Here is a 14,551-nt window from a genome sequence, read left to right as displayed (position 1 = left end):
ACCAAAGAATGAGAACTGAAGATCTGCCAGTGGATCAGTCTGTAACTGCTGTCCACTGGCACTTAGATGACTGATGCCTGCAGAACTATGTGGTCTCCCAAAAGATGCAGTTTAGACTGCTCCAGTGCCAGTGGATCCCAACCAGGACTGGGACGTTATTTCTGAAGTCAGTTCTACCTTAGGGCTGGATCTAAACCCTACCAATTTACTTAGAAAAGATCTTTTGACTTCAATGCCAGTTAGAGCACGCATTTAACCAGGCAAAGAATCACCCCAAAAGAAAAAAAATTGCTGAGACCAAAGTTCCAGTCCATAGATCACAGTTTATATAGACTGATTACAGTTTATAACTGGACTAAGGTAAAAAGATATTCCACTTCTTTTGTTTTCATATAATTTGTAATATTTAAAGTGCTGTTCAGGAACATTTCTGGAAGCAGAAATCTGCAGTTTGAAGGTAACTTTTCACTTAAAAGATGATTCATTATTAAAAACAGGTTTGTACCATCTTCAGTAACCAAAAAAAATTGCTATAAAAATAGAGATTTGAAAATAGACTGAATTCACATGTACCAGGTACCATTTCTAGTGTAAAACTGGTTTATGAAAAATATATTTCCTTAAAAAAAGCATAGGCTTACAGTATTACCACTAGGAAGATCAACAAAATTCCTTCAGTATCTATTACACATTATACTCTAGGCTTTTTAACAGGTGGATCCTGCAGGCTGAATTTAGGAATTTCACATGAAGAAGCAAAAGGAATTCTTTTGGCTGACACCTTCTTCCCAATTGTTTCAATCTGAAAAAGAAAACACATTTAACAAGTCAATGTGGCAAGCTAACAATCATGTCAACCTATGAGGAATCTACAAAGAACACATTTTATGAACATTAGAATAAAACAAGCCACAAAGCACAGTGTGCCCAAGGACAGTTTCTGTGACTGGAGCTGCAAAGAGTTTTTTTATAAAACCAAAACAACCAACCAGCCTTTTACAGGTGCCTGCTTTGCCTACTTAAAACTGCATCTTGACAATTTGAACATTCATCTGCCTCACCTTCCACAGGACTACAAATACAAACACCATAAAATGTTTCTGGGTATTCATAAGATGGGGCTTCAGACTCCTTTTCCTAAAAAAATTATACTAAATTAGCACAGAAAAAGCTTTTTCCCTCCATAATGCAGTAGGCTGTTTTGGAAGCAACACAGCTCTGAAAGGCTAAAGGCAGCCAACACAACAAGTGAAAGCTTGTTACACAGCCAACACACTCCAGCCAGGTATGGCAAAAGTCAAAGAGCAAGGCAAATTCTGCTGATCTCTAGGTCAGACTAATGTGAATCACTAAGGACAGAGCTTATAGAGGACAAAGCACCAACAGGTAAGACAGTTCAGACACTCAGTAAAAAAGCAGAACTGTAGCTTTCCTCTTAAGTAATGCAGGTCAAATGCACAGCTCCAAAAGACAAAAGGCTTCAACTATTCTATTTTAACAAAATTTTGGTGAATATATTCTAGGCAGACATCTGAGTTAATGCTGAAGAGCACTGTTTAAACAGTCAAGACAGCTGTATGTACTATATTTGCCTTTAACAGCTTCAACTGCCTGGTTAGAGATTTAGACAAGCTGATTCACAAACAGTGCACATACCTGTAGCTTAAACAGGGAAAAAAAATCTCCAGAAAGAAATCCTATAGCCATTATAAGAATAAGCACAGTACTCAGGAGTACAGGGAATGAAAAGTGACTGAAACATGCATCTGATCTGGCCTGCAGATTTTGTCCTTATGGTGTCTGGCTGAGATGCTTCCATCAGATTATTCTGGGATTTGCTGATTTCAGTATTAGTCAAATTCCATCTATGCTGAAAGTGCTTCAAGCCCTTCAATCAAGGCTTACTCTGCTTTCCCTGCTTGAGACCTAAGCAGCCTTTTTTCTCAAATCAGAAATTGCTCTGCCTAGAATCACAGAGCTTCCCATTAATATTTCCTGAATTAAGCTTTAACTGTGGAAACAGGTTATAATTGAAATGGTAGGTGTGTTTAAAGTTATTTAAATGCTAGTTTGAGAAAAAAATTTAAAACTACTCAAATTCATAGGTTTGGATGGTATACAATGGAACTGCTATTAGCATCAGGCTGTCTAATGCAACAGCTTTTAACAAGGGAAGTTAAAAGATGAGGGCCCTAAAAACTTCAATTTTAGGATTATCTGTTTAAGACAAAATCCTTTTTATTATTTTATGTAGAAAATATAGGTCAATTGCTAAATGCCTTTGCAATGATATTCTGGATGAAAAATATGGATAAATAAACCTGGATGACCAGTTGCCTTCTGGATGGCAAACTCACAAATTAAAAATTCAACTGGAATTTCATAGAAGAAACACAAAAGTAAAGTCTCTGATCTATAAAATTTTTAGGCCACAGAAGACTTCAGAAGATAAATTCCTAGGAGAAATATCACACAGATTAGAATTTTATCTAGAATTTGCTATTAGCTTAGCAAAACACTTAGCTAAAAAGTTATCTTCTGGGTCCTCCCTCTGGTATAAACTAACACCATTGTCTGGATCTTCTGGCTGATCTTAACCAAACACAAAGGACTAAAAGGACTAATCAGTCATCTCCTCCAGCCTCTCATGTAATTCTTGAGCCTTTGACTATGTTCAAATACATCTTTACATGCACTGCTTTCACCAGCTTTGTTTCACAGACCTCAGGGAGAAGAGTCCAAAACTTCCCTTAATAGTTTGTCCAAGTGAAGATCTCACTGGCTGATAAACATTTATTACCTGCATTACATCTTGTTCAGTGTTTAAGTCTCATGTCTCCAGTAAAACTGCTTATGTTTTCTGTGAGGAGCAAAAATGGTACTTACAGCTTATGTTTACTTCTGCAGGAAGTGTGTTTTGCTATCCTGCTACTGTCAATTTCAAAAGCCCTTTTTTTGTGATATTAAAATAAGATTCCAAGTAGGGGCTATGGCATAGATTGTAACATACAAATTCAGCCCTTCTGCAAAGACTGCACATCTGGAAGACACAGTGCAGGGGCTCGTTTTGGAGTCAAATATCATGCCAGAATAAATTTAGGCACAAGGTTTAGCAGTTTTTCACATTTATCTCCTAACTGTCCATTACTTCCCTGCTGCAAAGAAGGGCAGAGCAGCATTCAGATGTCAGATTTATGGTTGCACTCCATGACCTCAGATGTCTTTTCCCACCTGAATGATTCTAAGGCAGGCTTACACTGTGGAACGTTGATGGCATAGCCTCAACTTTAAAAGCACATCAGTCTGTGAAAGTAGGAACACAGCAGAGGAAGACAGTACTAATGAACACTTAAGAACAAACAGGTTTACATTTAAGTCCTCACCTCTAGAGGGTTTTTTCCCCCTTGCTACTCAGTCACTGAAGAAGGAGAGCAATAGGGAAGAGAGCAGAAGGAAAGAAACCTAAGACACATCACCTAGATCATTACCTGGAAGCCAATTACTTGTAGGTCATTATGGAGATCATCTAGAACTCTCCTACCATCAAAGATAAATGCAGGCTTGAGCATTTTCTTATGAATACGTTCATAATCCAGCTCCTAGAAAGAGTAATTAAAGCAGATAGAATAAATAAGTAGCATAACACTCTCTCCTTTTTCTTTTAGTTTAAATTAAGGATAGCATTTACCTTAAACATGTCCCATTCAGTGCAAATTACAAGGGCATGAGCTCCATCACAGGCTTCATAGGGATCTTTACTGATAGTGACCAAACGAGACACTGTAACAGAAGGAAAACACTTTTATTCTGCATGTCTTTAGCATCAGGCTGGCAGGTTGCTGGCAAACGAGTCTCCTTCCTTGCTGTACACAAACAAAGTGGTTTCAAGTCACTCACCTAGAGATATTTTTTTACCAAGGTACTTAATATTTTGATTTTACTTATTTCAATGAAAGCAGGTCGTACCTGGCATCTGAGCAGTCAGAGCACTTAAATGTTTGAAGTCAAGCATTCAAATTTGATGTAAACAGTCAAGCAAATCTCTAGAATTTGAAGGTATAATGGAGTGCTCAAATGCCAACTCCTACAAAGGTCATTGTCTGTACAACAGCAGCACATCAGTTTCTATTTTACACTCAGCTCACACTAGAAAAGAGACACACGTGGCTCCCCAGGGGCTGCCTGAGCAGCTGCCTAGAGGAAAGCCTCCCCTTTCCCTCTAAATTCAAGGGCATGTCTAATAATGTACACTCTTCATTCTTCATCAGAGCTCAATCTGCTCCATTCTTTTCACCTCTAGAAGCCTCAACTATTCTCCCCATCCATCAGCTCCATTTCTCCTCTCCCCAGTAAGAAAACAGAAATCCCAAATATCCCTTATCTCTGTAATCATAGGTGATTATTTTAAAGGTTTCTTGAATGTAAGGGAACAAAGTGATTTGGAAGTGATATGAGGGAAGGAAGAATGCTCAATAGTACATTCCAGAATCACTTCTTTATTTCTATTTTAGATATGTAAGAAAGAACTAAGATACAACTTGGGGCACAAAGGAACTGTCAGAACTAGTCTGTCCTGAACATTCTTCTTTTTCTTCCTTTTAATTATTCAGAGATAAAATTCTAGTCATCTATTCAAATGAGCATTTATTGGAAGAAAAAGATACAAGAGTTGAGAATTAGCATTTATCTACAAAAGCTACAGGGAAAGGAAGAAGAATGAGAGTAATTCTCTGAGCTATAACAATATTTTAGTAAGTGCAACCAACAGCACAATGATGTCATGCTGAAAATGAATTTCTAATATTTAAACAGACCTGTGTATATTGAGAAGAGGGGAATAAACTTTTTATGAGAATTCTCACCTTGGTTATCTTCTGAGACACCCAGATGTGAGAGATCAAAGATGATTTGTTCCTTAGGTACTTTAGGGTCATAGATATGCAGCTTTGCTCCTTCATCCATTAAATACTTGCTAATGTAGATACTGGATGACTCTCTAGGGAAGAGAATCAATCGGTTAAAGCTGGCATGTCCCAAGTAATGGAAGTTCTCAACTATCATGATATGAGGTTTTATATAATTTTTATATTAAATATCTTAGTGGCAACCATGCCAGCAGGAAACCTGTTATCTTGATGGACACCAAGGAGAAAATTATAAAAAGGTTTGTATCTCTTTTGCTGAATCGTCCAAGAAAGATAATGAGTCTGATGACTCCTAATGACCAAAATTATAAAGGCCTAGAGTTTATAAGTTTTCCCCACCAACTGCAGTTGAAGAGTTGCATCAAGGTTGACCTTTACAGGAGAACAGAATTAACCACTTCAGGAAATCAAGCTGAAACTTTATTTTCACAAAGCAACTTAGAACCAACTGCAAAAGTGTTTGCATTGTTTTCTGTGGAGAATGGAAGGATTCTGTCAAAATCTATCTTTGCTTGTGCAAGTTACTAAGGACTAGAATCATCTGCAGCTTCTGCATGATTCAGGTCTATTGTAGAGGTCAAGAATTAGTTCTCACCCACTCAAGGAAGACTAATCCTTGTTACAAACCAATACAGTCACAAGAAAGAGGGTCCCATATCCAGCCATTAATTCAGCTCAGTGGTGGGTTTTAGCTGGGTGGCTGGTGACAGGGAGTCCATGCTGATGAACTGAGCTTGCTTGCTTACCTTGTGTCCCCTGTATCCTTTTTGAAGGCAAACCCTAAAATAGCAATCTTCTTGTCAGTGACAGTATTAAACAAGCTGTCAATAATGCGGGAAGCAAATCTTCTTCTCTGATAATCATTCATGTCTATTACCTGAAATGATACAAGCCATGATGGTACAGAAGGGAGCCATTTTCAACTATAAACAGATTCTATTAATAATCAAAGCTGAACCACCCACACAAATTTAACAGAGACTTAAAAGAGAAGGCTAAGCATTTTTACTCAGTATCGTAAGCAATCCAAAAATAAATTTAGTTAATTTATTAAATTCTGAGATAAATCCTATTTAATGAGTGAATACTGATGCACATATATACATCTTAACATGCATTATCTAGTTTAAAGGCTAGGATTTTTTTCAGATTGCTTTTTCCAAAAAATTAAAACTTACTGCTTTCCACGTCTCTGCCTAGAACACAATTTCAGTGTTAGGGTACTTGCTAGTACCCTAACTTTTTTACATGCCATGTACATCCCATTGCCAGACCTACACTTTTTACATGCCATGTGTAACAACTGTGAGAATATCTTCAGCCTTTTTAATCCACACTAATGGATACCAATACACAAAACCTGTGTAATTCAACCACACTTAGATGCCTCACTGTTATTATTCTGTTATTACATGCAAGTGTTCCATTTGTTCCCGGGATGGAGAAGAGTGAAGGGAAAAAAGGCTAACCAAAACCAAGACCAAAAATCCAAAGCTGCTAATAAGGTAGGAAAATCATGTACTTGGTATTCTGGAGGCATCTGCTAGGCAGCCTTATACTTGACCACCACAGGCAAATCAGGACAATAAACCAAAGGGGTTGTTTGACCACACCATGCATCTCAAAGCTTCTCAGTCAGCACGAGGGAGAAAGGTGAGGTGCTTTCACTGGTTAATAGGGAAATGCTAGTACAGACTAGGTGTCATTGCTGCTTTGGAGCCAGTCCTGAGGGCATCCATCCATTCCCAACCATTCCTAACATTAAACAAGGGAACAACAGCAACCATGTTTATTTTTAAAAATAGCAAGATCTACTGAGTTCTTTCAGAACTGTAAAAGCAGACCCTGAGGAAAACATTACGAGTTCTGAATTCAAAGTGGACTGATACCCAGCTGCAAAAGAAAGACAGGAGACACATGCTTGTACTTCCCATCTTCTACTGCTGCTAGACAGCTTCACAATCCACCTGATCCAAGTAAATTCACCCCAAAAAAGCTGAAGCACCCACAAGTATCAAATGTCAGTCTTAAGCCAAGGGCCCTGAAATGTAAAGGTGATCAGCACGAAGGTATCTCCTTGGAGCTGAAACAAAGTTTGTGTGGACAATGCTTAAGAGCTCAATGCCTGAAAAGCTGAGTGCTGAAGAAACACCATCCTCTGAAAAAACTGGTGAAGAACTTGTACCTGTTGCCAGTAGCGAGCTACCTCAGGTAAGTTCAGTGCCTCACAGAGGTACACTAAATTCAAGACATCCTTCTGAAAACAGCTACCTCCAAACCCTGAAAGAGAAAACAGTTATTTTACAGGTGACTAAGGTACTGATCCTAGCCAATCTGTGGAACCAAGCTTTTTGGCAATCACTGATACAGTCAGCATTGTAATTTTTCCCAGTATTTCACTGCTAGTAAATGAAAAACCTTAATCTCTTAAAATCCGACTCCTGGACTTCCTTAGTCAGCTACAGAAGGCTTAATCATGCTTCAGGTTCCACTGAAATCAATGGAAGTTTTAACACAGAAACTGGAACCTGTAAGAGAAAAATAACTACGGGCTATTATTAAAAGTAGGTAGACCAGCTCCTGGGCCTGTTCTCCCCCCACCTCAAGATTTAGACTAATATTTCTCAAAACAAGCATGTTAGAATTAGGTTCCTGCCTCTTGCACCCCTAAATGGGTATCTAATCACTTCCAAGAATGAAAGATCACCACAGCTGACCAAGGCAGAACTGAGATAGAGGGATCCTTGAACCTAGAACTTTGCTCAGCAAGCAGAGACCCAGAGACAACACAGAATTATAGAAGGATTGTAGAAGGAATTATAATAACCTAGTAGCAACTTGTGGTAATGCATTAACTATCTATTTTTCACACTTGTATAGACTCTAGGATAGGTTATATATAATAAGGTTATTTTAAAGTCACACCTTTCTAGCATGAAACCATACAGAGAGGCTTTAGTCTTGCTCTGAATTTGAAAGTTTGATGCACCAATCAACACTTTATCACATTTACTCTCTCATAAATCTAATCCAGAAATGACTGGCATTTAGTGCCACAGCCTTGTTGACAAGGTGGTGATTGGTCAAAGGTTGAACTCAGTCTTGGAGGTCTTTTCCAACCTTATGATCCTATGAATTCACCCTACAAATTAGAAGCTGTCATCACACATTCTGAACTAGATGTATTCTCTCCCTCAGGCCACTAGCAGCAACTCCCAAACAAAACTGCAGCAGTTACAATTGGGAAGACACCTTGGAGTGCACTGTTGGCAGTGATGCTTCAGAAAAATTAAGTCTTTTCTTTCCAGTGTCACAGGCAGGGTAAACCATGCACTGAACTCTCCAGTTTCAGGTTGCTGGGTCTGGAGCAACCTCAGTTCTACATATTTTACTAGAAAAATTGATTTATACTAGTATTCTACAGTAATATTTTCATACATTAAGCACTTCTAATGCTGTAGAAAATTTTAGAGAAGCAGAGTACTTATTTCAAAACACTACTATTATATTGTGTAATATATATATACACACAGACATATATGTAATATTACATTATATTGCACTATTAAATAGAAGCCTAGTGGGGAAAAATAAAGGAAGAATTTTTCACTTACCAACACTGGCTTTGAGAAATTTATTTCCAATTCTTTGGTCTGTTCCAATAGCTCTTGCTACTTCTTCAACATCTGCTCCTGTAGCTTCACACAGAGCACTGATTGAGTTAATGCTGCTGATTCTTTGGGCAAGGAAAGCATTAGCTGCCTGCAAATAAAAAGTATAGTAAAGAACTTCACTTTTCCAGAAACCAAGATGTCCACAGACCAAAGGGAGTTGCTAATGAAGGATTACTTTAATAAGTATACAACTCCCTTGACATACAAAAGGGTAACCTAACAAGTTTAATATACAGATGCCAGTTAATGGGATTTAAGTAAAACAAGATAATGCTTAACTTGCAGAGTTTGAACCGTATTATGATGGTAACCAGTTTCTGCAGCACTGGAAGCTTGCTCTTATTAATAACTAACAGCAATAAAAGTGAGAAAAGACTTCACAGAAAGTCAGAATCGTCTATTAACTAGGTCAGCTGATCTGAAAAGATCAATATCCTTTGACAGATGCATTGGGTCCTCCCAGTCTCACCTGTCTTTCCTAGCTACATCACTCAGTGTCAACAAAATTCTGCTTCTGAGATTTGTCTCACACCCCTTGCTCATTGAACACTACAGCAGGGAGCAACACTAACCAGTTTAGAAAGTTCTGATGACCAGGTATTGGTTGTGAGGATTTTTTCTTTGGGCACCCAGTGCTCATAAACAGCACAGAGAGCACGGACAGCTTTCTGTCCCTCTGGAGAGTCGTCTCCACCGATGAGCACTCTGTCCGGGTTCTTCAGGTCCTTGATGGCTGTTCCTTCGGCGAGGAACTCCGGGTTAGACAGCACCTACACGCACAGGAGAAAAACAAGTGAAAGCCAAAAGCAACAGCCAGGCTCTAAATACGCAGTTCAAAGATTATGTTTACCTGCAAATCCAAGTTAGGCTTAGTATTAGCATCAAATATTCGACGAATGCTCTCTGCAGCACGTACTGGAACTGTGCTTTTCTCAGTGACAATTTTATAGCCATTTGAATTCTGCACAATTCTTCTAGCACAAGCTTCAATGTATTTCAGATCAGCTGCTCGGCCTTTTCCCATTCCATAGGTCTTTGTTGGTGTATTAACCTAATTACAAATATATGAAAAGGGAAGAAATGTTAGAGGTCAGTACCTCTTGTGTTAAGAGGCAAGGTGAAATTGTTAAGACTGATGGACATTTTCTTTCTCAGAGGAAGGAAAACGCTTCTACCCCAGAATTATTCTGGTTACCACATCAGATGAAGAGGTATTAGCTGTCTCAATTACACATTTTCCTACAGAAAGCTCACTGTTCTCTATTTAAATAGGATTTAAACAAGAGCAATTCATAGCACTTCTGCAGGCTTTGATGAAACAATCCTTATTCTGGAAACACCAGTAATTTCTACATGATTATGGCCAGCCACTTTTTGTTCCCTAGGAGTGCAAAAACTCATGTAAGAATCTTGTGGCCAGTGAGGCAACTACAGCTTAAGCTCACTTTGCAATGAAACCTAACCATAGGACTGATGAAATTTAATATACTGATGTACACAGAAAAGGCAACATGAGGGAAAACACGTAGTTTAGCTTTAAACAGAGGGTTCTTTTCATTACAAATGGAAAGAAGAAATGGCAACAACATGTAAAACACAACAGCTTGTTTTGAACCAAGGACAGGTGGCAATATATGGGCTGTATTAGTGGCTGTCATCCAACCACACAGCATTCATTTGAGACTTATTGCATGAAGGAAAATACTGTCAGAAAGGGAGCTCCAAACTACAGTGCGCTAACAAAGAGGAGACCTCAAGAAAACACAACTTTTAACAAAAAACTTAACTGTGGTCTACCAAGACAAACAGCAATCATTTCTTTTGGATTCTGCATTAGTAACAACTTCTAGATTACAAAAGGTTAATCTCTGACTAAATCCTCTTTCTGGTGGTGTCAATAGCTTTGAAACATGAAAGCCATCCCTGCTTCCATTAATACACTATTTTGAAAAGATTCTAGAAATAGGTCATGTTTGTAACTGAATAGCCAGCATACAATTTTGCATATCTGTCTAGGAATTTTATCATTACTGCCAAGGTCCCACAGGTTTCACCAGTGCACTGCAATGACAGAGCTGCACTACATTCTGCTCCGACTCCATACACCTAGCCAAATTAAACATCAACATTACCATTTTGACTTAGAACCTGTTCATTTCTTAAGGTGCTACTGGCTATAAGAAAAACAAATAAAAACTTTTCCCACACTACACAGAAAGGCAAAGAGAAATCTGTGACACAATGACATGACATTGCCAACTGAATCTACATGACAAAACAAAGGCAACTTCCTAAAGAAAAGCAACACCATGATTTGATAAGAAAGAAAAAAAAAAGAAAAAGAAAAGATAAACACAACCACCTTCTCCTAAACTTACAGAAATAAATACAAGATCAGCTTCTCTAATGGCATCATCAATGCTGGTGGAAAAGAAGAGGTTTTTTCCTCGACAGGACTCTACTACTTCTTGTAACCCTGGCTGAAAAAAAAAGCAGAAAAAAAACCAGTTAAGATTAATGCAGTTAGAAGAACAGCAAACTCTATGCCCAAACAGAATATAATTTCAGATACAGAAAGATTTTCTTTTTTTCTCCCTGTTAGTGCAGCATGTTTTCAGCCTGACAGACATAAAGCTTCTGAAGATTATTTACACAGTAAAAAAAGTTAAACTCTTTCTTATTCAGAAGACTTATAATGCTGCCCTGAAACTTTCAGCCACACTGAATTGCTTATTTGCACAGCCAAATTTTAGCTTTCAGTTATTCCTGTGCTCAGTTCTACTACCACAAGAAGCAACTTACAAAATACCTGTAGTGATGTTAAGTAGATTCAAGAAGTCTTACAATATTCCCTAGACTGCAAACAAAAGAGGTGGTCCCAATTGGCTTTTTCCCTCTGTCCATGATCCCCTCAATATCAGATCCAGAACTGCTTCAGCACAAAAAAACATCCCACAAAGTCTTCCACCAAGTAAGCAAGGCCAGCTCCAGTGAAAGATGGGCAGCAGACACACACAGGAAATCAAGATCACTCCTTTTAGTAACCACCCTTCTTTGGGCCAGATAAAACTTATCCTCTCTTGGGCACCACCCCTACTGTGTTGAAGAATCACAACAGCCATAATATGATGAAACTCCTTCTAGAGACACATACAGTGCTGTAACACTTTCCCCTCTCTAACTCCTCCACTCAGACAAGAGGCAGGAGGTCACATATAAATGAGTAATCCTCTGTATGGATTTTTAAGAATGCTCTTAAAAAATTTAACAAAGATATTTTGTTTGAATAGTCAGTCATGCACTTTCACATGGCAATCATATCTCCAGCTTGAGACAGCTATCATAACATTAGATACTTAAGTAAATGCCAGAAAGGCAAAGGTTCACTGGATGGAGAGAAGAAAGCAAGCAGAAGCTTTCTTATGCAAGACATTTTTACTGACTCATTTTATATCAAATACCACCCACTTAGAAGAAAAACAAAGGTCAGAACAGGCAAAATAACATCCTACAATCCATTAAATATTCCAACTATGGTCCTTACAATGGGATGTAAATAGAAAGGCAGTCCACTAGACAATTTCTGACACTGAAAAGAAACAATCCAGCCCAAAAAACCACAAAAACCTTACTGTGCAATGACTCAATTTTACAACTGCCTGAACTCACTCTTGGCAGTTTTTGTACATTCTTTGTAAGCAAAGGACACCATTCCAGGAAACAGATGTTACAAGTTTGAGTTTCTTAAAAAAAAAAACGACCAAAACATGCCAAGACAAGCTCCACTTTGGCACATTCAGTCAAAGTGTTAAGAGAAAACAAAGCGCTTGCTTTCAAAAACTTTATTCATGTCTCACCTGCTAATCTAAACATTATACACAGTTTCTTTTGAATTTATAGGACAAAGAAGGTCTATTCATCTTGACTTAGTCACTGTATAGCTCTGGTTTTAAGAGGGAAGAAGACTTCTTACAGCAAAAGAGCAACTATTAGTACCAGCCAGATGCCTTGTCTTTGGGAGATGAGTGAAGATAAGTCTTCACTCATATTAAAGAACTCAAATCTATAAAAACTGTGTTTCATGAAAGAATGAAGGGATGAAAAAGAGACCTACTCTTTTATGAAAAAACAAATGCTAAGAGAAGCAAAACAGAAAAATGCTTTATGTATTTTCAAATTAAAGTAATTCTGTAATGAAGGAGTGACAGTGTGGTACATTTATTTATTCTTATACCAAAAGAGCAACTATTAGTACCAGCCAGATGCCTTGTCTTTGGGAGATGAGTGAAGATAAGTCTTCACTCATATTAAAGAACTCAAATCTATAAAAACTGTGTTTCATGAAAGAATGAAGGGATGAAAAAGAGACCTACTCTTTTATGAAAAAACAAATGCTAAGAGAAGCAAAACAGAAAAATGCTTTATGTATTTTCAAATTAAAGTAATTCTGTAATGAATTGTGTGTGGTACATTTATTTGTCCATTTATAGTCTTCTTAGGCCAGACTGAAAATTCATGGTACAACTGAATCACAAACATGACTGTCCCTATCCTTCCTATAGTTAAAGTCAGGCAGCACAGATTGGATTTTGGCAGTATTTAGAATGCAAATAAAGCTTACAGCTCAGTATTAGCACATTTATACTGTGCTACAACCCAGCAGACTGTATCTGCAATTGAGCAAGTGGACTATGTTATGATCAAATCAGGTACCAAAAAAAAGTCAGCATGATTTAGCACAATTCACTATCTAGAGAATTACTTTTTCTTTATTACGCCTTTCAGATAATTACTAACACACATCTGCATCAGTTGCATTAAGTTATTTCAGAAGCCTGGTTTAACGAGCAGTAGGGACAAGCAGGTGCTCCAGAATACTCCTTTTGAAGGATATCACCAACATGCAAAGCTTGACCAGCTTCAGAAATGGGCTGTAGGAAACACCATGTACTGGGAAGCAAGCAAAGGCAATGCTGGCTGGAGTAAGAGACAACAGTGATGTTTACCTCATAGATCGGGAGTGTGTCTGAATTCCAGGCGTTGATCCTGGCCTCATTGACATCCACAACAGTAACTTTGATATTGGGGCACATTTGTGCAATAACACTACAGGTTGGCCCACCAACATAACCAGCACCAATGCAGCAAATCTTCTTAATCTCAAACATGATTACTCTAGTAAGAGGAGAGGGAAACAGAAAATAAGGAGTTACAAATTAAAATACCGGCCAACAATTCAAGGAAAACAAAGTGTCTCAGTGATTTCAGATTTTATTGTGCTGCGGCCCACAGAGGCGTTTCCTCACGGCTGATCTCTGGGAATGAACCGCTACTCCTCCCTCCAAGCCGGCAAGGTTTCGGAGCCTGCCCCTCTCCGGAGCGCCAGCACACACAGACCACAAAGCAGCGTTTCTGCGGCGGCTCGGAGCCGTGACACGCCGATCACCGCCTGGGGCCGAGCAATGGCTGATGCCACGGCAGCCCGGGCACCGGCCCTGCCCTGGAGCCCCTCGGCCGGGGAAGGGAGGCCGCGGCTCCCGCCACCGCCCGGACAAGGCTGCGGGCCGAGCCGGCCGGGCCGCATCGCCGGGAGCGCGGGGGAAGGGAGCGGCTCCGGGGCGGGAAGGGCCTCCGGGGCGGCAGCGCGGGACTCGCACACCGGGCCGGCAGCCCAGCACGGACACTTACCGCGGGCAGGCAGGCGCGGGTGAGCGGGAGAGCTGCGGCGGCGGCGGGGCGCGGCGGGGATGCTCGGAGAGGATGCGCGCCGAGCTCAGCGCGACGCTCTGCTGCGAAGGGAGCGGCAGCGGCGGCGGCGGCCGCTATTTAAAGGTCTGCGGCGGGCCCGAGGCGGCGGCTTCATGGCGAGGGCGCCGAGCGGGGCCGGCCCGCCTCCTCCTTCCCCCGGGGGCGGAGAGCGGCGCCGGCCCGCCCGCCCCGCGCTCCCCGCCC

General features: G+C 39.8%; 1 protein-coding gene across 1 annotated transcript; it reads right to left on the bottom strand.

Annotated features, from left to right (window-relative positions):
- UGDH (UDP-glucose 6-dehydrogenase) lies at positions 1-14,518 on the bottom strand. Its single transcript, XM_039699020.1, has 12 exons — positions 14,288-14,518; positions 13,606-13,774; positions 10,978-11,079; positions 9,450-9,650; positions 9,172-9,369; positions 8,540-8,687; positions 7,111-7,205; positions 5,672-5,802; positions 4,863-4,996; positions 3,689-3,780; positions 3,489-3,599; positions 1-802 (listed from the first exon to the last, which is right to left on the bottom strand). The coding sequence occupies exons 2-12, from the start codon at positions 13,765-13,767 to the stop codon at positions 692-694; spliced, it is 1,485 nt and encodes a 494-aa protein (XP_039554954.1). The 5' UTR covers positions 13,768-13,774; positions 14,288-14,518; the 3' UTR covers positions 1-691.
- Between the last annotated feature and the right edge of the window lie 33 nt (positions 14,519-14,551).

Source organism: Passer montanus, unplaced genomic scaffold (assembly GCF_014805655.1).
Source record: "Passer montanus isolate IOZ18808 unplaced genomic scaffold, ASM1480565v1 scaffold13, whole genome shotgun sequence".
NCBI classification, from domain to species: domain Eukaryota; kingdom Metazoa; phylum Chordata; class Aves; order Passeriformes; family Passeridae; genus Passer; species Passer montanus.
Note: the sequence above shows the minus strand (reverse complement) of the source record. Positions and strands in the feature narration are given on the sequence as shown.